A 22,965-nucleotide genomic window follows, 5' to 3' on the forward strand; every position below is an offset into this window, starting at 1 on the left:
AGATCAGTCATAGCAAAAAATAAATCTGTAATCTAAACCTTCTGTAGAGAATGCATACCAGAATGCACTATACGTTGATGCATTTTGTTGCTGGCTATTGGATAATTCAGTACAGCTACAATTCATTATTATCATCATTATCTATTTATATAGCGCCACTAATTCTGCAGCGCTGTACAGAGACATCAGTCCCTGCCCCATTGGAGCTTACAGTCTAAATTCCCTAATGTACACACACACAGACCGAGAGAGACTAAGGTCTATTTGTTAGTAGCCAATTATGTTTTTGGAGTGTAGGAGGAAACCCATGCAAGCATGGGGAGAACATACAAACTCCAGACAGATAAGGCCATGGTCGGCAATCAAACTCGCCCCAGTGCTGTGAAGCAGAAGTGCTAACCATTAAATCACCGTGCTGCCCCAGTACATCTGCAGTTTCAGTGAGCATGAGTGAGCCCCCTGTTTGCACTCTGCACAGAACCTTTGTTATCAAAACAAGTATTGTCATTTCTCATGTCAAGATGCTGTTGTACTATAACTTATATAAGACAACGTGGTTGGATACCCTTTGTAATAAATATGTATTAATTGCAGCTACCTGGAAAAAAAGATTTGTTCATTGAACCTGAATTGATGAGTCCCCTGGATCGGATTGCCAATGTCTCAATATTAAAGGTACCTTATATGATACATGGAATGAAGACTTTGCTACATATATGTTGTTATTGAATATATTAGTACATCTAGTCAGGGAAATACGTTTATAGTGATTTATTGTTTTTATTGTCTTTTAGCAACATGATATTGACAAATTGTATAAGCTGGAGAACAAACCTATTTACACCAACTCAGACCAGTAAGTAATTCAGCCACTGACCTATTGCATCAAGGTCTCGTGTCTGTGTTGACGCTGATTTTATATGTGAAAATAGGTCTGATTGATGGAAAAAAAATTTATGCTTGTGATTAAATTTATCAGAATAATAATTGTCTTAAAGCTTAATTAGGTCGCCTGAAATGTAGCAATTTCAGCACAACAATCATAAATAGTTTGCGAGTATCTATTTTTCTGCTGTCTGTTTAATAATTCTTAATCCTTTTGCATGTGATAATGAAGTTTTTCACCTGCAAGCAGTTTTTGCAGTCTGCCTATGTGTGTGCATAATAATTATTTGATCTGGGTTGGCATAACACATGGGACATTCTGTGGTAGTCATGATTTTACTATACAATATCTTTTGACCCAAAAATTACTCAGTCATGCAAAAGTAGTGTTATTTTGTGCTTATCAGAGCTACTTGCTATTCTTCTAAATGATCTCTTTTTGTAGGTAGTTATAAAAGTATCTGTTATGTTGCATGGGTTTTCATGTGTGTGATACTCCCCAGCAGTGTTGAATATTCAGATTCTAGGATATTAAATTAAACATTGTTTATAGCAAGCACTGTCCACTTTTGGATAACTCCCTGTCTACATATTGCCCCACACTCCCACCACCATTGTCTGACCACGGAAGGAGAAGCAGGAGGCTTTGAGCTTGGGGGTGTAGTGAATGCAGTTCCCAATTGGACAGGAGACTCAGCCAATGCCATATTAATTTCACTAATTCAGTCCTGTTTTACTGAATCATTAGGATTACTCCTCTGCTCTCAGTGTTCCCTGCTCCTCCTCCTGTTACTGGTAGCACCAGTATGGCAGTGATTGAGGTATCCTGAGTGTGGGGACACCCTTTAATGAGGCAAATAACTAAAATGTAGAATGGTGATACACGCCTTAACTATTTCATGGCTACTCAAACGTATTCTGCTACATGACTGTTGTTAACCATTGTTTCATACATTATAATGACTTGTTTTGTGTGTGTATCTGTCTCTAGGTTGTGCTTTTTGATCAGACCTCGTGTCAAACATGTGAAGTATATTGCTAGTAAGTCCATCTGTTTTACTTATTGTGCCAGCAGACCATTGCTACAGGCACAGTTATTTTATAAATTTTTTCCTATTCTGTTAGCGGTGCACCTTAAATAATATCATATCCTTCTCATTAATAATAGATCTGCTACGTTTACAAGAGAAGTCATTCCATATTCATACATCATAATCAGCTATTTATATAGCGCCACTAATACCACACTCACATCAGCCCCTGCCCCATTGGAGCTTACAGTCTAAATTCCCTAACATACACACACATAGACTGGGGTCAATTTGATAGCGGCCATTTAACCTATCAGTATGTTTTTGGAGTGTGGGAGGAAATCCATGCAAACACAGGGAGGACATTCAAACTCCGCACAAATTAGGCCATGGTCGGAAACCTAACCCATGACCCTAGTGTTGTGAGGCAGAAGTGCTAACCACTAAGCCACCGTGCTGCCCAGGGGCACACGCAGGGGGGGTTTCTGGGTCTCCAGAAACCCCTCCCCTCCACTAACGAAGTGCCCCACATAGCGGCACTGTACTATATAGCAGCCGCGGCGCTGTCAAAGAAGCGTCCGCGGCAGGGCTGTATTGTAGCTCTCTCGCAAAAAATTTTTTTTTTCGGGTGGGGGGGAAACCCCCCTTAAAAATCCTGCGTGCGCCACTGCTGCTCCACATACATGTGTTTTCTTTCCTTCACTGTGGACCCATCACTTATTAATAACTAGATATTTATGTTTTCAAATACCCTACTGTGATGTAGAAGGTTCTGTCAATGTAGATTTATCAATTTTAAGTTAGTGCAATTACCCAGCACCCATTGCTGAAGATTAGGAATCTCCATTGAAATCTCTCATTTTTGTCAGCAGATATACTGCTCTTCTTTACTTTATATCATCACAAAACAAACCCATTTCTGTGTTCTGTTCAGAAATAAAACGCAAAGAGAATATATTTTATAACCAGTCAACCTGGAGTTTTAACATGATCTGTGTTCTCACTGTCAGTTATAGTAAAGTGCATTGTGAATAGCTTGTCCAATGTCTCTGTAAATACATTATTCCGTGTATATCCAACTTTGTTATATATTGTATTACGCTGCATTATGTTTTTCTTTTTGTTACAGGCCTTGTCAATGCAGATAAGACAGCTGGAATAAACAGGAAGTATAAGATCATATTTAGTCCTCAGAAAGTGAGTGTTGGGGTATTTATACAGTGTAGGTTTAAAATTCTGTAGTTCTTCTTTCACTTACAGGACCATATATAATTGTCTCATTTGTTCTTCAGTTCTATACATGTGACATGATTCTGGAGCAGGAAGGACTATATGGCGGTAAGTGCTGTTTATAATAATTATAGGCTAATTTATTTTCTATTTAAATCTAATACAGATTACTGTTGCTATCATGCCTAGGTTACATTAGGTCATATTAGTTAGTAATATGAGTATACCTTTACTGCACAAATATCCATATTCTTTTTCATATTTGAATTTATTTTTGCATTGGTTTCCATACTAAATACTATGCTGCTGTAAATATCCTCAGTTGAACAATGCCCACCCCCACCACAGGTGGCAAAACGTAGAGTGCCGTTATCAAGCAGGGACTTCTGAACAAAAGCATCTCTTAAATATTGACCTTAACATGAAGTATTTAAAACCAGCACTGTGCAAGTTTTTCATGAGTTGTAAGTGAGATCCTATTTGAAGAGACAAAAAGTAGACAAATAACCCAGTTGATCTTCTTAGAATCTATGGGGTGCACAGACATACCATGAAAGGAAATATGTTCAGCCCAAGGTCATTTTATTTTTAGGTCACACTAGCAGAACTGAGTTTGTATATGGTAGACCTGGGGCGCTCACTCTGCCTTTAGGTTATGCTTGCAGCAGTGAGTTTGTATGTGGAAGTCATGTGCACTGGGCTACGTTCCAAAATGTCCCTATTATATTCTGCCATTGGGAAGGGCTTTGTGGGGCTTTTGACCTAAAGTCACTGCCTCAGTCGCTTAACAGTTTATAATCTAACTAAAAGGAGATACAGAGATATGAATAACAATGGAATAGACTCGCTGATATCCAGACAATAGTTTGTATTTCTCATTGCATCTTGTTCTTTTCATATCCATATATAGATGTGAGCACTGATGAATGGTCATTTTATCTCCTCCCGCTTGATGATGATATTATCAGTATGGAGCTGCCAGAATTTTACCGGGACTATTTTCTTGTGAGTAATACAGCGATTATACATGTAAAATAACAGATTTACCTACATGTAAACTAACAATAAAACATATCAATCAGACGCTCTTTAACCATCAGGTGTTTTCCAATAAGTGGAATTCAACAGAAAGCTTTTTCTTTAATATTGTAACCGGGTTAGGGGAACAGGTGCCATCTCCTGGGGTAGATGGTAGTGCACAGAAGCAGAGAAGTCACACAAGTTCAAGGTTTTGGCACAACTGGGCTAAGCCATTTTTGTTAAGCAGAAAAATAAAGAAGCTTTAAAAATAAACACCTTGCCTGTCCGGAACTAACTAAGCACATATAAACACCCTCTCTCCTGTGAAGGACCTTGTGTCCCACACACATACAAAATATACAACTTACTGGTCACCATTTGCAATGTCTCTCAGGAGGCATCCAACCTCCACCCCAGGTCTGAGTGACAGAGGAAACTTCCAAGCAGCTTTTTTGAGCACCTTGCAGGCACAACTCCTGATTTCCAGTACTTGCTAGCTGGTTGGAAAACCCAAAATTGGCCTTATATATGGAGCCCACCTTCCTCTCTCCATTTATAACCCAGGGACCCTTATACCAACTCTTCCTATAGCTGAAAACATTCTCTGGGAAGCTTTTCCCCACACACAGACAATCTCCCTGGTGTTTAAAAGGCAGAAAGCCTGGGACACAAACCTCTGTCATTCACCACTTTCTCAGTCCTTCTGTCACGATATATATTCGAGGAGGGTGAACTGTGCAGTCAGATATTGCTTGAATATAAGAGCACCCTTGCTCAGAAGCTGCTCACACTGCCATATTTATGTAAAAGTCAAACCCACATCCTTAGTCACTGACTTGAAAGACTTAAAATGCCCGCTGCAGTAGTTTGACCCACTTTATATATTTACATAACACACTTTAAAATAATAGGCAATCAAATTGTGTTTGCTTCCTGCATCTATAACATTACGCTGCTCATTTACTCACTGAATATTTGCTATAGTTTTAATTAGGGGATTCCTTCTGTTCTTTGAGATATGAATTTTGGGCAGGTCCACCAGATTTCTACCTCTGTGATTGATTGATTAGGACCATTATTACAATAGATATATATTTGAACTGACACTCAGTGAGTTTTTCATGTCACTGTTTGTATTTTCACCTTTCACTAATCACTTCAAAATATTTTAATATTTCACTGTTTCCTTTGTTCATGATATTTTAATGAGTCATTAATAAAGTTTATGTTTTAACTTTGGGGGATTAATTAAGTTCAGCATATTTTCTAGCTATTAGTGCCTGTAGATAAACTCTGCTTTTTTCCTTCTCTATCTTTTTGACAGTTTTGTAGTAGCACCTCTCAATGTAAAATATTAAAACATAGAGCTCCAATCTCTTGTAAGAAAGAGAGAGATGATAATATAAATTAAGCTATCTGATGTGGTATTTTCTTTTTCTTTCTTTGTACTTGCATATGATTATTATTTTATCACTATAAAATAATTACCAATAATTTAACTTGCACTTTAATCTTTTCCAAAGTGTTATTGTTTTATGTGGGTGAAACCATTTATTTTCTGTTTTGTTTTTTTCCGAGGAGGGGGACCAGCGCTGGATCGGCACTGTGGCCAAAGCTCTCGATTTATTGGATTCCATCTTTGGACCAATATCCAAGACCTATGGAATAGGAAGATGTTCTAGGGTAATGATTACATGAAACTATTGCAAATCTAATGTTAAAGTAGTTTCCCAACTATGGGGAAACTCTACCCACATACACCTGGCTTAGTAGACCACAGGAGTCTGCTCCTTTGTTAGCGAGATACACCTGACACCCGTAAGTTACACTCCAGTCATAACCGGAGAGCTGTATGTAGAAGCTGTATCTTAAGGACAATGGAGATCCCAGGCCTGAGATGTTTGATTGTAGCATATGGGGAATCATGGGATGTGGAAAACCTTCATCCAAAGATGAACACCCCTGACCATTCTATACTTGAATATGCATGCATAACGAATGCTTTTATCATAGAAAATATATTTTAATCTTCATTACAGATGACTTACGAAGTATGGAAGGAGCTTGTGGAAGACTATGAAAGTGACCACAAGGACAGAAGGCCAGACGTGGGAATTGCCTTTATGATTGACAGAGGTTGGGATTGTTGTAGTGAATATTTTGTAACAAAAATGGACTCTTCATAGCTGTTGCAGTATCTCCACAAGTTATGTTATTAAAGTGCAAAAGAGAATTGATGCCACATAGCTGTGTAATACTACTAAGAATAGGGGAAGGTTCTGGAGTAGGGTGGCAGTGTACATTATAAATTGCATCATATTTTATGTAACTTGTAAATCACAAAAGGTCATGTGCAAAAGTCATGTGCAAAAGTGCAATGTGGCCAATAGGGTGGCGTTTACGGAGGTGCGGTAGTTTTCATCATTTCACGGGGGAGTTCAGCGTATCACGAGCTTTGCTTGCTAAGTGCAGATTGTGTCTAGTTTTGGATTTAAGGAGAAAAACAAGGTTTAATTTTGTGAAGTTAAAAATAATAAATAAAAAATCTGGACGGGGTACAGAAGGCACATTTAGGGAACTTGAATTTTCCAGCTAGTTAGAAGTACCAGAAACCCAACCTTGTCCCTATACACAATTGTGCAAATGCATGTCCGCACTACTTCTGTATTTTATGGGGTTGGTAAACATTAGTTGTAAGATGAAAGTACATTGCAGGAAGAGTTGGGTAGTTTTCTGCTCTCTGCACCTGTACCTGATGTTCTACTGATTATTGATTAGTAGTCCCTTTCCTCCTCCAATGTATGTCTCTTATGTAAGGAGTATTTGCCTTTGGGAAGGGAATTGTGTTGGTAGTGATTATTATTATTATTATTATTATTAATACTAAACGCAGTAATAAAACAATACTGGATAATACAGACAGAGAAGTAAGAGGACCCTGCTTACAATCTATAGGACAATATGAGTTTGATACATGAGGTTAAGTGCTACATTTAGCATATTGGTCCAGTCGGATTGCATAGGTAAAAGGTGCTTATGGTACATCACTGCTTGAAGGACTATAGTTCTCATAGTTTTCTGTAGGAATACATTGTGCATAGCTGTAGTTCATTTTTCTCCTTAATATCAAATAAAAACTGAATTGTATGTACATATCATCATCAGCAGCTATTTATATAGCACTATATACATGTAGCTAACATGGATAATGTGTTAACTTATTTTCTACTGTTGTGGTGATTGTGTTTCTTAATTACAGACGTGGACTATGTCACACCTCTGTGCTCTCAGGTGGTATATGAAGGGCTTGTGGATGACATTTTCCGAATTAAATGTGGTAAGTTGAATTCTGATTATGATGCCGGGATCTTGCTGTCAATACATTTTTTGGACAACTTCTTGTAAATTAACATTACAGCAACATCTTGTATTTAGTACCAGTCATTTAAATTTACAGTTCAATGAGTGCTGTAGGAGTTAGTTAAACACATTTATATAAATGAACCTACCAGTATCTTAGTTCTGGGAGTGATTACTATGAATAAATGTAGAGTTGAATTATATAATATCTATCTACCATAATTACCAAACAAGTCATTGAGATATCAGATCATTGTTATGATATAAATTACATTCTTTATAAAAACATGCACTATATTATATAATAGATTTTTATGTTAAAAGGTGAACTCTTGGGCATCCGTTGTTAATACAATCAGTATAGTGCCATACCTTGTTCTTATTTCTAGACATATAGATGTATGAGAGGTGGCCTATGAGATTTAAATGTGATTTATAAGCTGTGTAGAAGAAAGTTCTCCATAAACAGCACCACCATTAGAAACAGGAATGAAGTTATGGAAAATAAATTGTTCTCCCTGTGAAACATAGAATTATTGTAATATGCTATGTGATAGTATGAATTCATGTACCTATACACAGATTATCACATGTTTTTACTTTGTATTGGAGAACTTTATTCAATACAGGATGTCAGCCACAGCGTTCCTTTTACTTGTCATGTTTTTAAATGTATAGGAAGCGTGGAGTTTGGACCAGAGGTGACTTCTTCTGATAGAAGTATAAAGATTCTTCTGAACTCTCAGGATAAGGTAACGAGTTCTGTGTCTTTCTTTATAAATAAAAGAATGAGAATGAGGTCATTGTGATAATTCTTTGATTTAAAGCATTTAAACTTTGGAGTGCGAGATCACATTTACCAGCTTCTGGCTCCTTTTTACCGGTATATGAATACAATATATAAAATATAAATTACATTACCCAAAAGTCTCTTCGCGTTTTGGAGAGCCTTATTTGCATGAATTCAATATATAAAGCATTCATGGCCGGCAGGGCATGCTGGGACATGTAGTTCTAAAAACGTTATAGGTCACCTTAGGTTGACATGAAGCATGATATATTTATATTACAATGCTGTAATGACTTATTACATCTATTTAATCCTAATTCAATCCAAGATGCTGCTGCTCATTTAGTTTAAACAATCACACCTCCTCTTCTTCTCCTTATATGTAAATCCCTCTCAAAATGAGATTCATTATTGCAGTTCCAATGTGCAAACATCTCAACACTTTTTCTTGTTCATATTATGATATCCACCAGAAGTAATACACCAGTGTGGCCACTACCGGGGCCTGGTAATACCCGGTTTTAGGCTCCACTGCGCATGTGTCACCCCCCTCACATGCTCAGAGGAGCAGAGCGGGGCCCTCTTCTGGGCATATGTGGGATCAGCACACGTATGAATGAAGCCTCAAACCTTACCACTGAGGACTTTGGCTGGGGGCGGACAGGCAGCGCCAGGCCCTCCCCTAAATTTTGCTGTGAGGCCTGGAGATGCTTGTTCTGTCCCTGTATTCACCTCCCTTCTCATAACCACATTTCACACACTGTTTATAATAGTTTGGTTGGGCAGCTCTTTGTCTGTGGAATTCGGTACTGTGGAATGTCAGTATCTCCTCCACATTCCTAAGCTTGGGGCACTCCCCCAGCACTCGTCTGTTTACAGCAGATTATGCACAAACCTATACCTGAAACTGGCAAACTGCTGTGTCCTCTTCACTCATAAACCTTCTAATTGTTCCGATGTGATATCACAATGGTTTGCTGCTCCTCTACTTAATTCCTCATCCAAACCTTAGCTGTCTAGTATCAAGCTTTACTCAAGTCCAATCTTGCAGTTGAGTCAGTTCTTTCCCTCTGAACTGACTTCTCAACACAACATATTTCATTATGGTTTTGTATAAAGTGCTAACTTTTTTTCATGGTCCCTTTTATGCATATCATTGCAGAATATGTTGTTGCTATATTAATAAACTGTAATAATATTATACACTGATTTTCTTATGACTCCCTTAGGTATTTGGTGAAATTCGGAATGAGCATTTTTCCAATGTCTTTAGTTTTCTGAGTCAGAAAGCTCGCAATCTGCAAACACAATACGATGTAAGTCAAGTTGGTTTGTATAAGTGGTTTGCCTTAAAAAGATAATTATACCATCACACACATTACCCATTATAGTCTAGTGAAACGTGGCTTCTCTCAGCAGCTTATACAAATATTACTGTAATTCCTAACATGTGGCATAAAGTGACCTGGGCAACGCTGCAAGCTAGTGTTCATATTCAAAACAGGGAGTACTAAAATAATCTAAATATATTTATTGTCTTGTGGCGATGTATCATTCTATGCATAGGTCAATATTGTGTTTAACTGTCAATGGGGAAGTTTTACCATTAGCTAAATGTTGCTTATAGTTAAAAAAAAATATTCTTGCATTGAGTTGAGAGAAACCCCATTAGGGGGATGTTAGATATTATGTTCATGGTGTTATTGTTGCAAGAATTGTTCTGGTGACTCCCATTGTTCCTATAGGTACTGCTTTACCTACTAGTTTACTTAGCACTTGCTGATAAAACTGTTGAGTAAACTTTCGATATCTTGTATATTCCAGAAACGCAGAGGAATGGACATTAAGCAAATGAAGACTTTTGTTGCCCAAGAGCTAAAGGGATTAAAACAAGAGCATCGCATGTTGAGCTTACGTATGGAACAACCTACCTTTTACAACTTTTAAATGTCATTTTCTGCACAGTACCATACAGGGCTGTTTATGTTCCTAAACCATTGTGGGAAGGTCTTTTGAATGGAAATGCATTTTAATAGGACTGCAGAATAGCTATGTAAGCCCAGAGACGTATAGATCACTCATACTGCATGGCTGCGCTGCAGATCATTCACATGCATGGTTTCATAGTAAAAACTGTATGTATGTATGTATGCCACCTAGTTATAGTGCGGCCATGCAGCATGTATACTTATTATGTGTTTGTATCTACATGACTGATCTGATAACACTTGTATTAAATGACAGTAGCTTTTTTTTTTTTTTTTTTTTATAAATCCATATTTTGGTTAACTTCTAATTATTCCCTAATTTGCTTTCTACACTCTCACAGTTTTGCCTTCTAGTGTTCCCATTGCAATAACCTGAGTTGCAATAAGTACATTATGTGATGTTTTTATAGTGGAGTTATTTAATCCAGCCCAGGCTTATGCAAATGGAGAATACGTGTGGAAAATAGGAGCAGAGTATTGTGTAGCAGATGAAATAGGACATTATGGAAGGTGATATTTTATTTTTCTCAAGACACCTTGGAATTCAGTTGAATGCACTCTGTAGACCCTGAGCTGTACCTCTGCATGCAGCTTGTAAACTAACTGCTGTGCGGCTATGCAACATGTGGATTTCATGGCTGAGATGGCAGCACTATCTGATTGATGTGCAGTTACTCCACACTGGAGGCTTGTGACATCACAACTGTCCAGCTCACTGGTACAAATAGTACCTAGGATAGCATTGTTCCAGAGGCTGCTTATGTATAAGATGATAATGTATTGCACGTTGTCTTTCATTTAGTATGTAAGGTAGAAATGACATTATTTATTTAGGGTGTATATAATTATACATGTGAACGTGATAAATGGATGTTTTATGCTGACTTGAAATCTCAATTTTTAGTACTGGAGACCTCCGTGATGGCACTAGAAATACTTTACTCTGCCTGTTCTTTTTCAATTATAACGTGGAAACAGGAAAATACTTTACTTAATCTTGTATTTACTTAATCTTGTCAGATTGGGACAGACTTTAACAAAAATATGGTAGTGGGCAGCGAGCTAAGTCCACTGATTAAACATAGCTGTTATGGTATGACTGTGCAGTTTATTACACTTTTTTAGGTTTAGTTTCATGTTAAAGATTTTGCTGAGCTGCGGACCCTGCTAACACCTCTTAAAGTTAGAACAAGGAACGTGTCTTGGTAAGGGCAAGTGTTTGCATTTCATAACATAGACACCATTTGTTATTTTTTTATAAAGATATTGGAGCCTGTGAATCTATAATGAAGAAGAAAACCAAACAGGATTTCCAGGAGTTATTGAAAACAGAACATAGTGAGTATCTATATTAATAATATTATTATTATCTATATGCTGCCTGATTGATAGATGTCCACTGAGATTAATAGGGTTGTACGCAAATGGGTGTGATGCACATCGATCTATATCACTATCCCCAACCTGTTTACTAAACTGCAGTATCATCATCATCACCATTTATTTATATAGCGCCACTAATTCGGCAGAGCTGTACAGAGAACTCATTTACATCAGTCCCTGCCCCATTGGGGCTTACAGTCTAAATTTCTTTTTAACATACACACAGATAAACAGACTAGGGTCAATTTGCTAACAGCTAATTAACCTACTAGTATGTTTTTGGAGTGTGGGAGGAAACCGGAGCACCCGGAGGAAACCCACGCAAACACGGGGAGAACATTCAAACTCCTCACAGATAAGGCCATGGTCGGGAATTGACCCCAGTGCTGTAAGGCAGAAGTGCTAACCACTTAGTCACCGTGGATGATAGCAAAAATGGAGCTGCAAGAACAACACATTGCAGTCTTGGTTATTGCAAGTTAACGCCACCACCTCTTCCACCCGCAAGCCCACTGGACATCTGTGATTGGCTGATCTAGTTCAGTCCATTCCACTCAATCAAAGAAGTGTACGGTGGATGTTCCGGATGCTGTGACTCACCAGAGGTGGATTGTTGATTTAGTAGTTACGAATCCTAAGATCGAGGGTGAGAAAATTGTGATTACATAAGCAGCAAAACTGCCAGCAGTAGAAATCAGAGTAAAAAAGATTTCTGATGTGGTGTCCGCTAATGAACCACACCGAATTCAATCTGATGATGTTTTTTTTTTTTTTACACATATAGCATTACTAGAGGGATTTGATATTCGAGAGAGCATCAATATAATAGAAGAACACATAAACAGACAGGTGAGTCCACCATACTTGCAATATAAAGCGAAAACTCCTGTTTTCTGTGCCATATAATGAGGTATTGCTTCATCCACAGGTTTCCCCCATTGAGAGCTTACGCTTGCTGTGTCTGCTGTCTATCACAGAGAATGGTAGGACTGGTCTCCTGTGTCACAAATCCTTATACATCACTGTATAACATCTTTGTATTAAGTTATTTTATCATTCATATTTTCAGGTTTAATTACAAAAGATTACCGATCTCTGAAGACTCAGTACTTACAGGTTTGTATGATAATTTGTACATATACTGGAACCTGATTAAAATGTTCTATGATAACAGTCCTGAAAAATATGCCCACTAAGGCTCCTTGTACATGTTGTAGAGATGCATAACTGCATTTGCACAATGATATCCAAGCCACTGTATGTGCCAGGCTACCTATACTGTCTGCTTTATGTAATCATGCTGTAATAAGGACCTACTCTTACACGTAGTGCTTAGTCTAGGTACACACTGCAAGAAAATTCTCCCGATACGACAGTTTCACCAATTTTAGCAACGACAAAAGAAAAAAAAAGTCGGCATACCGATTCCCATGTACACACTATAACAAGTTTATAACAATATGTGCTCTTCATCTGTTATTTGATTTGACACTTGCCGGCAAGTGAGCGGAGCTGTTCGAGGTACGTCAGTGTATCTGAGTGCTGCTGTGTCTGTGCTGTCGGGGGGTCTGTGCTGTCAGTGTTCTGGTGACTGCTGTGTTGTCAGTGTACAGGGGGTCTGTGCTGTCAGTGTTCTGGTGACTGCTGTGTTGTCAGTGTACAGGGGGTCTGTGCTGTCAGTGTTCTGGTGACTGCTGTGTTGTCAGTGTACAGGGGGTCTGTACTGTCAGTGTTCTGGTGACTGCTGTGTTGTCAGTGTACAGGGGGTCTGTGCTGTCAGTGTTCTGGTGACTGCTGTGTTGTCAGTGTACAGGGGGTCTGTACTGTCAGTGTTCTGGTGACTGCTGTGTTGTCAGTGTACAGGGGGTCTGTGCTGTCAGTGTTCTGGTGATTGCTGTGTTGTCAGTGTACAGGGGATCTGTACTGTCAGTGTTCTGGTGACTGCTGTGTTGTCAGTGTACAGGGGATCTGTCCTGTCAGTGTTCTGGTGACTGCTGTGTTGTCAGTGTACAGGGGATCTGTCCTGTCAGTGTTCTGGTGACTGCTGTGTTGTCAGTGTACAGGGGGTCTGTACTGTCAGTGTTCTGGTGACTGCTGTGTTGTCAGTGTACAGGGGATCTGTCCTGTCAGTGTTCTGGTGACTGCTGTGTTGTCAGTGTACAGGGGGTCTGTACTGTCAGTGTTCTGGTGACTGCTGTGTTGTCAGTGTACAGGGGGTCTGTACTGTCAGTGTTCTGGTGACTGCTGTGTTGTCAGTGTACAGGGGATCTGTCCTGTCAGTGTTCTGGTGACTGCTGTGTTGTCAGTGTACAGGGGATCTGTCCTGTCAGTGTTCTGGTGACTGCTGTGTTGTCAGTGTACAGGGGATCTGTCCTGTCAGTGTTCTGGTGACTGCTGTGTTGTCAGTGTACAGGGGGTCTGTACTGTCAGTGTTCTGGTGACTGCTGTGTTGTCAGTGTACAGGGGGTCTGTCCTGTCAGTGTTCTGGTGACTGCTGTGTTGTCAGTGTACAGGGGATCTGTGCAGTCACTGGGTGACAGCTGTGTTGTCAGTGTATTAGATGATACAAGACACTGCAAACAGAAGAATCACACTGATCTGTTAGGTGGTTTAAGTACTGCTATCAGTATTTCTGTACAGTAAGGACTATGAAGTGAGGGAAGCTTTGGAAGGGATTAAGTCCTAACAGTGCAGACATGGACGTAACAGCTGCAGGGAAATGACAGCGGACACATATTGAAATGAGACCTCTCACACTGAGATCCACTATTGGCCGACAGTCGTGTAAGTGCATACATACTGCAGGATCGTAAGGTGATTGGTCGGAAAATATTAAACAGTACGACCAACCAAATGAAACGGTGATCAGCATTTTGGGATGACTTTAGATCACTGTGTAGGTATAAACACTCACACACGATATCTAACCAAACAGTCAGATGTCGGCTGATTGGAGGTTTTTCGTGCAATCATCGGGCCAGTGTGTACCTACCCTTATGGAGCACACTGTGAGCACTGCTGCTATAATGTAATCAGATTATCCTTATTGTGTTGCTGTGCTTTTGTCTGCCTCTGTTGTCTATCTATCCCTCATTGTAACTTGTATCTCTGCTACCATGGCTCCCCACCACAACCCCTCACTTGTCCCCCATACCTTCACGACCAGAAGACCTTGTACCAGATGTATGGGGTCTTCCATATTTTCAAGAATATTATTTTTCTTGTAAATTAGGTATTTTTACTGAAAGATATTTTGATTCATGCAAACAAACATTACAAAACAGAAAAGCACCATCTGCTAACATTGAATGGTAATGGTAATACATCAAATAACAAACACATATTCTATTTTGTCAATCTAGAGTAGATTGCAGGGTTTCAGCATAACAAACTATGCATAGATGACAGTACATGAATGGGTGTTGTAGAATATTAGATAAACTTGCACATTTTATGTGCGCTGCACAGGACTGAGTGCTGCATTTAGCAATGATATAATATAAAATACGTCCATATCATCAATGCAGTCAGGCCACCCAGAACTGCACTGGGGAGACAGCGGATGTGGTTCCTGTGGAGCCAAATTGTTTCCCAAGCTACACCTTAGCCCTGACTAGTGGTCTGGGTTGTAGGACTTATGCATATTGGGGGTTTGGCCTGAGTCTTGTGTGGCCCCAATTGCAGCTACAAACCCTATTGTTATGGCACTGTGAGGAACAGCACCGCTAAATTCTGACTAAGGGCAAGGTCACATAGGTGTCGATGGTCTGCCTGTGATTTCCATTTAGGTTGTATAAAATTAAACCAATACTAATTAGGGTCATTTATCCCTATTAAACATGCCTGTTTCATACACACAGGTTCTTAATGTAACATAAAAAGGTGGCTAATGTACAATAGGCATGACTTGTTTATGCAAATTAAGATTCATAATTTTTCCAGTATTTTTTCTTTAATGCCTCATTATCATGAAAAGATGATTGTTCTGATTTCATTAATTAGTCATTTTGTGTGTGGTCAGCTTTAAATAGTGAGGATGTATTTTCCATATGGGTATGCTATTAAATGACAGCTTCTCTATTCTGAAATGACTAGCTCTGCATCCTCTGTCTTGTGTAGAGTTACGGCCCCGAGCACCTGCTGACGTTCTCTAACCTGAAACGTTCCGGCCTGCTGACAGAACAAGTTCCAGGAGACACTCTGACTGCTGTGGAGAGTAGAGTGAGCAAACTGGTCACAGACAAAGCCGTAGGTAAGATCACCATCATCTGGTTTACTGGCAAATGCCAAGCAACAACAGTAAAATCAACATTTTATCCTTTATGTGGTTAAGTGCCAGCAAATTTTGCAGCGCTCTTAAACAAACCTGTTTCCTAGCAAACCAAAAAAAGTAAATAATATATGCAGTAATATTAAGCTCCAAAGCACACAATAACTAGATTAATAGTTCCAACATAATCCTGTCACTTGCATATGATCTGTGGGCTTTGTCATCCCATTTTCCAATGCACTCCCTGACATGCAGTTCCCCTCAGTGGCAAGAGTACTGCTTAGTTAGTAACCAGGGGGTAAATGTATCAAGCTGAGAGTTTTTCGGCGGGTTTGAAAAACCAATCAGATTCTAGCTATCATTTATTTAGTACATTCTACAAAATGATAGCTAGAAACTGATTGGTTGCTATAGGCAACATCTCCACTTTTCAAACTCGCCAGAAAACTCTCAGCTTGCTACATTTACCCCCAGGTCTACGCCGTTAGTTATAGCAAGAGCTGTCTCCATGCAGAAATTTGTTGCAAAAGAAATGATTGAGCACATGTAAGTGTGCTGATAACTAAATTAAAAAATGCACCCAAAATAATATCTTTGGAGCACAATGTATATAATTTCTCTAGCCTAATTCCTTCACACGGAAACATTTCCCATGTTAGTTTGTGATGTTCTAGGAACACAGTATATTACATTATATTACAGGAGATAGCTCTGTGAATGTGATGTGTATTTGTAGTTGTCAGCTGCACATCTAGGGTTGTGGCAGAATGGTATTGTTTTTTTATGCTTTACCCTTACCTTGTTTAATTTCTTATTTTGGAAAATGTTATGTAAACCTATTGTACTTTCTCTTTCATCCTATAGTGCACACTGGAAATGCTAGGGTATATAGTGCAGTGTAGGAGCTTGAGCACTTTTGAAATTCCCTTCTTAAAACACATCTCTATACCCCAATGACTGCCAGGGACTCTTCATTTATTTGTTAGTGCCCACAAGAGTAGGGCGCTCAATTATTGGCTGCCGCAGGCAGCCTTCCTTTTCTAAATTTAAACTTTATTTTATTATTACTTTTTTTTTTGCCGGGAGAACTCTTCTACGGCACCAGCACCCACTTACCCTTGGTGAAGGAGGAGTGCCTGGAGTGGGCAGAGCAGGTATCATGGATGGGTACCTTCTTTTGTCGCCTGCTCACTTCCAGATCACCTCCAGGGGGGGGCATTCACTTCCGCCACAGCTAGCTCCATCGGGCACCTCAGATTGCGTACCTGAGGCACGACAATGAGCTAAGTGTCTCCCCTCCAGGAGGGTTACTTGTGGTTAGCCACTGGTTATTGCGGAGCTCTCGTAACTGGTTGCAAGGTCTAGGGAGCCGAGCAGGGATCCTGCCTCCTCTACCCCTCCCTCAGAAGCCACAAGGAGTGACATATCTGAGAGTGACCTGAATACCTTGCGGAAGCTGTCATTGATGCAAGGCTCATTGGGACAAAAATCTCTTCCTTAGCAGATGTGGGGTCCAAAAGGACTTTGGAGTCTTTGCCCATCTCAGTGAATTTTTTTTTTTCCCTAAACACAATCATTTCCCTGGTCACAGGAGGAAGGAGCTTCTTTCTCATTAATGACACAAGGTCTAAGGGCACTCCTTTTGGAGGTCAGCGGACAGGTAAACAGGTTTGAGTGGCTAGGTATCCAGCTCAGAAACCTTCTAACAAACAGTCAGCATGACAGGCATTGTAGCCACAATGGGTCTCCCATGGTGGGAGCCGTCTGCTTCTCTTCCGGGAGGGGTGGCTTGTTTCCACCACGGACACCTGGGTGAGAGGAATCATATCACAGAGATACATCATAAATATCCTGTAGACCCTACCCTATGATTCTTCACCACCGGCCTTCCTCTAGACCAAGCAAAGCATTGGACTCCAAGGGAAGCCATTCACTGTTTGCTCCCCTCAGGAGTAGTTGTCCCAGTCCCAGAGGAACAGAGTCGAATAGGGCTTTTCTCCAACTTCTTCTTGGTTCAGAAATCGGATGGGTGCCTGAACCAAGAAGAGGAAGTCCCTCAACTTCCAGCTTCAGGTGGACATTTGCAAGATGAAGTCTCTAAGGTCTGTCATCAGTAGCATGGAGCAGGGTGAGTTTGTGGTGGCCATGGACATCAAGGACACCTACATGTCTGTTCTAACCTGGGATGGACACTAGTGTCTCCTCAGATATGCAGTACATTACCAGCATTTTCAATTTTGGGCCCTACCTTTTAGCTTTTGCCGCTGAGGGTATTTACTGAGGTCTTGGCTGCTTTTCTAAGATGCAGGGAGGTCACTGTCAGTCCGTACCTGGATGATGTGCTGAACAAGATGGACTCTCTGACTTCAGGTTCATGAGCAGGAGATGTTCCAGACTTTTGAATCTCACGGATCATCAAACACAAGAAATACATTCTGATTCCTTCCCAGTGGATGGTCTGCTTGGGGCTGCTGTTCGACACCTGCCAGCAAAGGGTGTTCCTCCCGAAGGACAAGATCCTCTCTCTATAGGGACTAGTGAATTCCCTCTTAGCTGACAGATAGGTGTTTGTTTACCTCTGCATGAAACTGCTTAGCAGTATGGTCTCCACTTTCGAGGTGGTGCAGTTTGTATGGTTCCCCTCAAGAGATCTAACTAATTTCAAAATGGAACAAGTCTTGCCTTTAGCTGTCCAGTTAGTGTCTCCAAGGGTGTACCAGTCACTCCTGTGGTGGTTGATGGGCAACAACCTCAACAGGGGTCACTCATTCTCCATTTGGGACTGGACACTTTTGGCCACAGACTCCAGGCTTCGAGAGTGGGGGTCAGTGACCCTTCATTACTGCTTTCAGGGTCTTTGGACTCCAGAGAAGTCAAAAGCCCCTGATAAATGTGCTGGGATTCAGAGCGGTTTTCAATGCCTTGGTCAGAGATTAATAATCCAGTCGGATAATGCCACAACAGTGACATATTTTAATCATCAGGAAGGCATCAAGAGTGCCCTGGCCATTAGAGAGACCGTCAGGGTTAAGTGTTGGGCAAAACATTAAGCCATGTTGAGAACAGGGAACCTGACTTCCTAAGCAGATGGGCCCTTCTTCCCTGGGAATGGTCCCTTCATTCGAAAGAAGGTAAAAAGTGAGGGCGCTTGGGTGATTCTGGTGGCTCCCGACTGACTGAGAAGGTCATGGTACATGGACATCTTGGCATGGCAGAAGGCTCGCTGTGGTGTGTCCCTCTAAGACCAGACCAGACCAGGGTCGTTTTCTACACCATAGTTTACCTTGGCTGGCTTTAACTGCAACTATTGAAGCCATGATCCTTAGGACTTCCTGGATAGCGTGGTTCAGACCATGCTCAAGGCTAGTAATTATCACAGGGAGTGGAAAAAACTGCATCTTTTGGTGCAAATGGAAAGGTGTTGGGGGCTTGAGCTTTAGCTCCTTGATGGTCTAGGTGTCTGCTTTATCTGTTTTCATTTAGAGAAAACTAGCATATTATCATGTGTGCAGACATTCTTACAGGGAGTTATGCATTTGTAACCTCCATACATATGCCCTGTAGCTCCTCGAGATTTTAACCTGATGCTGACAGCGTTGCATCATCGTCCTTTTGAACCATTTTTTTTGGGTTGGAATTAAACTGCCTGACTTGGAAAACTATCTTCCTCTTGGCTATCTCCACAGCTAGGAGATTTTCAGAGCTGGGGGCTTTATCTTTGTAAGTCTCCTTTCCTCATCTTTCATAAAGACAGGGCTAAGTCTTCCTTTCAGCCAAAGGTGATTTCCAAGTTCCATCTGAATCAGGTCATTGTGATCCTGGCCTTAGATCATAGGTCTCCAGAGTCTTAAGGACCTATGTCCATAGGACCGTGAAGTGCCCAGGACGGATGACCTCTTAGTCTTATATGATGCCCGCAAGGGAGGCCAGTTGGCCTCTAAGCAGATCATTGCCAGGTGGATTGCTTTGGTAATTTGCAAGGCTTACATTGGGGCAGATAAGCCAGTCTTTGAAAATATGACAGCACATTCAAACAAGCCTGTGGGTGCTTCCTGGGTGGCGTGGCATGGGGCTTGGCTGAACAGTTCAGTCTTCAGTACACCCATTCACTGAATTATACAAAAATACAATATTTTTGCATCCAAAAATGCTAGCTTTGTATGTAAGGTACTGTGCTCCACCATTTCTGTTCTTAGGGACCCCAGAGACCCCAGCATTTTTATTGCCTCCCCCATAGGATGAAAGAGGGAATGGGAAATTTATACTTACATTAAATCCTCTTCTCTGAGCCCATTGTGGGACACCGGATGCCCACCCTTTATGCTCTTTGTTCAATTCTTGTTTTTATTATTTTCATTGTTAAGGATCTCGCTCTGGTTGTTTTGATGGAGAACCTTGTTCTGTACTCTTGGTTCTATCCTCTGGGCTTGGTAATAAATACTGAAGAGTCCTTGGCAGCCAATTTGGTATAGAGGGGGAAGAGCTTGAATTTTTAGGAGGGATTTCAAAAGTGCCCAAGCTCCTCCAACACACTCTCTACCCCAGCGTTTCCAGTGTTTCTCATTGGACTCAAAAACATTCAATGTAAGTATAAAAATTCCATTTTCCCATTTGTCTTTAGGAAAACTTACTGATGCTTTCTCATCTTTGGCAAAAAAGAGCCATTTCAGAGGGATTAGCAAAAAACTTGGACTGGTAAGTATCTTATTTGGCAGCATGGCTACAGGCATTATACAAGGGAGACTTGAGACACAGAACTATTTTCAGGTATATTAATTATTGAAGTTGTTCTGCAAAAATAAAGACATGTTGTTATGGAAAATGTTAATATAATTTATTGTGCAATTGAAACAACAATTTGTCAGCAAGTGTAATGTGAGGAACCAGTAGCTCATAACTAAGGTCCATATTAATTAGGGTCACGTATCCTTATTAAAAATGGTGGATGTTGTGAAAAAGATATAGTTTAAACATATTTAGCACTTTTCAATTATTCAATAAGCTGCACACTGTTGTGCCACAACACTTGCCATGCTGCCATCTTGGCTCTAGATGCAATGACTGATACTGGAAAATTATCCTATCTAGATCACCTCTCCCTGTGTCTTCCACATCCCAAGCTCCAGTATCAGATCTTCTTCCATTCTATTCCTAACTGTTGTGAATAGTACTTCTCCAGACGTCTCCACAGGGGTGGGAAAGTAATGGCACACTGAAATGTGCAAGTATGATTTCAAAACTAATACTGTTCCTTTATATATTCTGTACTAAAACTTCTTACATTGTATGCTGACTTACGCAATGAAAGGCTGTTTTATGTTTATGTCATTGGGCCTTCAAATTACTTTAGCATTAGTGATAGTGTGGTATTACCAGAGCACACACTGAAGCTTTACACATCTGTTACGTCTACAAAACTGTTCTTTATTGGACTGCGACTTCTACTGAGACAGATTTCAACAAATGTTTTGGCAGATTCCTCGAGTAGATGGGGAGTATGACCTGAGGATGCCAAAGGACATGGCCTATGTGTTTAGTGGTGCTTACATCCCATTAAGTTGCAAAATAATAGAGCAGGTAAGTGAGTGTTCAACTATAGTTTATATAGAGTAGTAGAATTATATTTAATGTATATTTCTCAAACGTCCAATTGGGGGACACTGCTATACATAGGGGTATAGTAGGTGGTACCAGGAGTCCAGGCACTTAAGCAGTTAAATCTATGAGTGAAACTCCACCCCTGCTATACCCCTCCCACAGGACGGATATTCAGTTTAGTTTTAGTGCCTCAGGAGTCAGGCATGTTTCCAGGGCTTCTCCCCCAATTTAGTTTTATATAATTTATTTAATGTTATTTGTTTTTTTTCTACTGGGGGTGAAAAGCTGGGCTCAGGGATGCCTCCCAGGGGGTGGATAATCTGCGGCCTTCCTGCACCCCGGGTCCCTGAGCATGGGTGAGTAACTTTGACAGCTATCTCACCCCCCAGCAGAGCCGGCCTCTATATCTGTAGGAGAATTTTACATTCCTGGCAGTCGGCTGTCAGCACTGAAAACCGCGACTGCAGCAAACTGACAGGGCTGTGGTTGCGTCCACATCCCCCCTAGGCAACAAGCATTGCTGGCAAGAGGGACCAGAGCAGTCACAGCTGATCTCTGTTGAATCGGAGAGCATAGCTGTGGCTGCATCGCACACAGAGGGGCACAGAACGCTGTGGAGGAAGCGGGGGCAACCATTGGCTGGAGGAAGGGGAGGTCCTGGAACTTCTCTCCTACTTCCGGGTGCCAGCATGCAGGGTTCAGCGCCATTCCCACACTGTGGAGGAATGAGCCCTGCTGTGCCCCTCATACAGGACAGGTTTTTACCTTTCTTATGCGCTCTTTCTGCAATGTGATTGTCTTTAAGAGTGTTTGTGTTATATCTGTTTTGGAAGATCCATATATTGTACTGTTTGCTGGTATACACTTAAGGGGTTACCGGATATATGCCACTCCTTAGGTCGGTTGACTTTAATGGCGTGGCTATTGAAACCAAGATTCTGAACGCCATGACCGAGTAGTAGTTAAGACCATGACCAAGGCCAGGAAGCCTTCATCAGCTGCTAATTATTACAGCTCATGGAAGACTTATGTTTTATGGTGTGAATCAAATCATTTTCACACTTCCCGTTTCAAGCTCTCTAGATTGCTGGCCTTTCTACAAGCGGGTTTGTACAAGGGGTTGCGCTTAGCCTCGTTGAAATTGCAGGTTTCAGCGTTGTCCATTTATTTCCAGTGTAAACTGGCCTCCCTCACAGAAGGTCATACTTTCTTACAGGGGGAGCTTCATATTTTACCTCCATTTGTTCATCCTGTCGAGCCATGGGGCTTGCATTTGGTTCTACAAGCTTTGATTAAGGATCATTTTGAGCCTTTACAGTTGGTGGAACTTACTTGGAAGGTGGCTTTTCTTTTGGCGGTGTCTTCAGCAGGCCGAGTGTCTGGGGGCTTTATCTTGTTCTCACCCCTTTT

At 40.7% G+C, this 22,965-nt stretch overlaps 1 protein-coding gene across 1 annotated transcript in view; it reads left to right on the plus strand.

Moving 5' to 3' along the window:
• Nucleotides 1–22,965, plus strand: part of VPS33B (VPS33B late endosome and lysosome associated) — a 32,642-nt gene that overhangs the window by 5,951 nt on the left and 3,726 nt on the right. The window contains exons 3-21 of the mRNA XM_075207820.1: nucleotides 595–675; nucleotides 795–856; nucleotides 1,877–1,926; nucleotides 3,046–3,113; nucleotides 3,209–3,254; nucleotides 4,057–4,151; nucleotides 5,745–5,849; nucleotides 6,206–6,302; nucleotides 7,426–7,503; nucleotides 8,205–8,278; nucleotides 9,546–9,632; nucleotides 10,141–10,231; nucleotides 11,568–11,642; nucleotides 12,472–12,536; nucleotides 12,616–12,670; nucleotides 12,757–12,803; nucleotides 15,807–15,939; nucleotides 20,579–20,652; nucleotides 21,433–21,534. Coding sequence (XP_075063921.1) covers nucleotides 595–675; nucleotides 795–856; nucleotides 1,877–1,926; nucleotides 3,046–3,113; nucleotides 3,209–3,254; nucleotides 4,057–4,151; nucleotides 5,745–5,849; nucleotides 6,206–6,302; nucleotides 7,426–7,503; nucleotides 8,205–8,278; nucleotides 9,546–9,632; nucleotides 10,141–10,231; nucleotides 11,568–11,642; nucleotides 12,472–12,536; nucleotides 12,616–12,670; nucleotides 12,757–12,803; nucleotides 15,807–15,939; nucleotides 20,579–20,652; nucleotides 21,433–21,534 — 1,485 coding nt within the window. The remainder of the gene's footprint in view (nucleotides 1–594; nucleotides 676–794; nucleotides 857–1,876; nucleotides 1,927–3,045; nucleotides 3,114–3,208; nucleotides 3,255–4,056; nucleotides 4,152–5,744; nucleotides 5,850–6,205; nucleotides 6,303–7,425; nucleotides 7,504–8,204; nucleotides 8,279–9,545; nucleotides 9,633–10,140; nucleotides 10,232–11,567; nucleotides 11,643–12,471; nucleotides 12,537–12,615; nucleotides 12,671–12,756; nucleotides 12,804–15,806; nucleotides 15,940–20,578; nucleotides 20,653–21,432; nucleotides 21,535–22,965) is intronic.

This window comes from Mixophyes fleayi, chromosome 4, assembly GCF_038048845.1.
Source record: "Mixophyes fleayi isolate aMixFle1 chromosome 4, aMixFle1.hap1, whole genome shotgun sequence".
NCBI classification, from domain to species: domain Eukaryota; kingdom Metazoa; phylum Chordata; class Amphibia; order Anura; family Limnodynastidae; genus Mixophyes; species Mixophyes fleayi.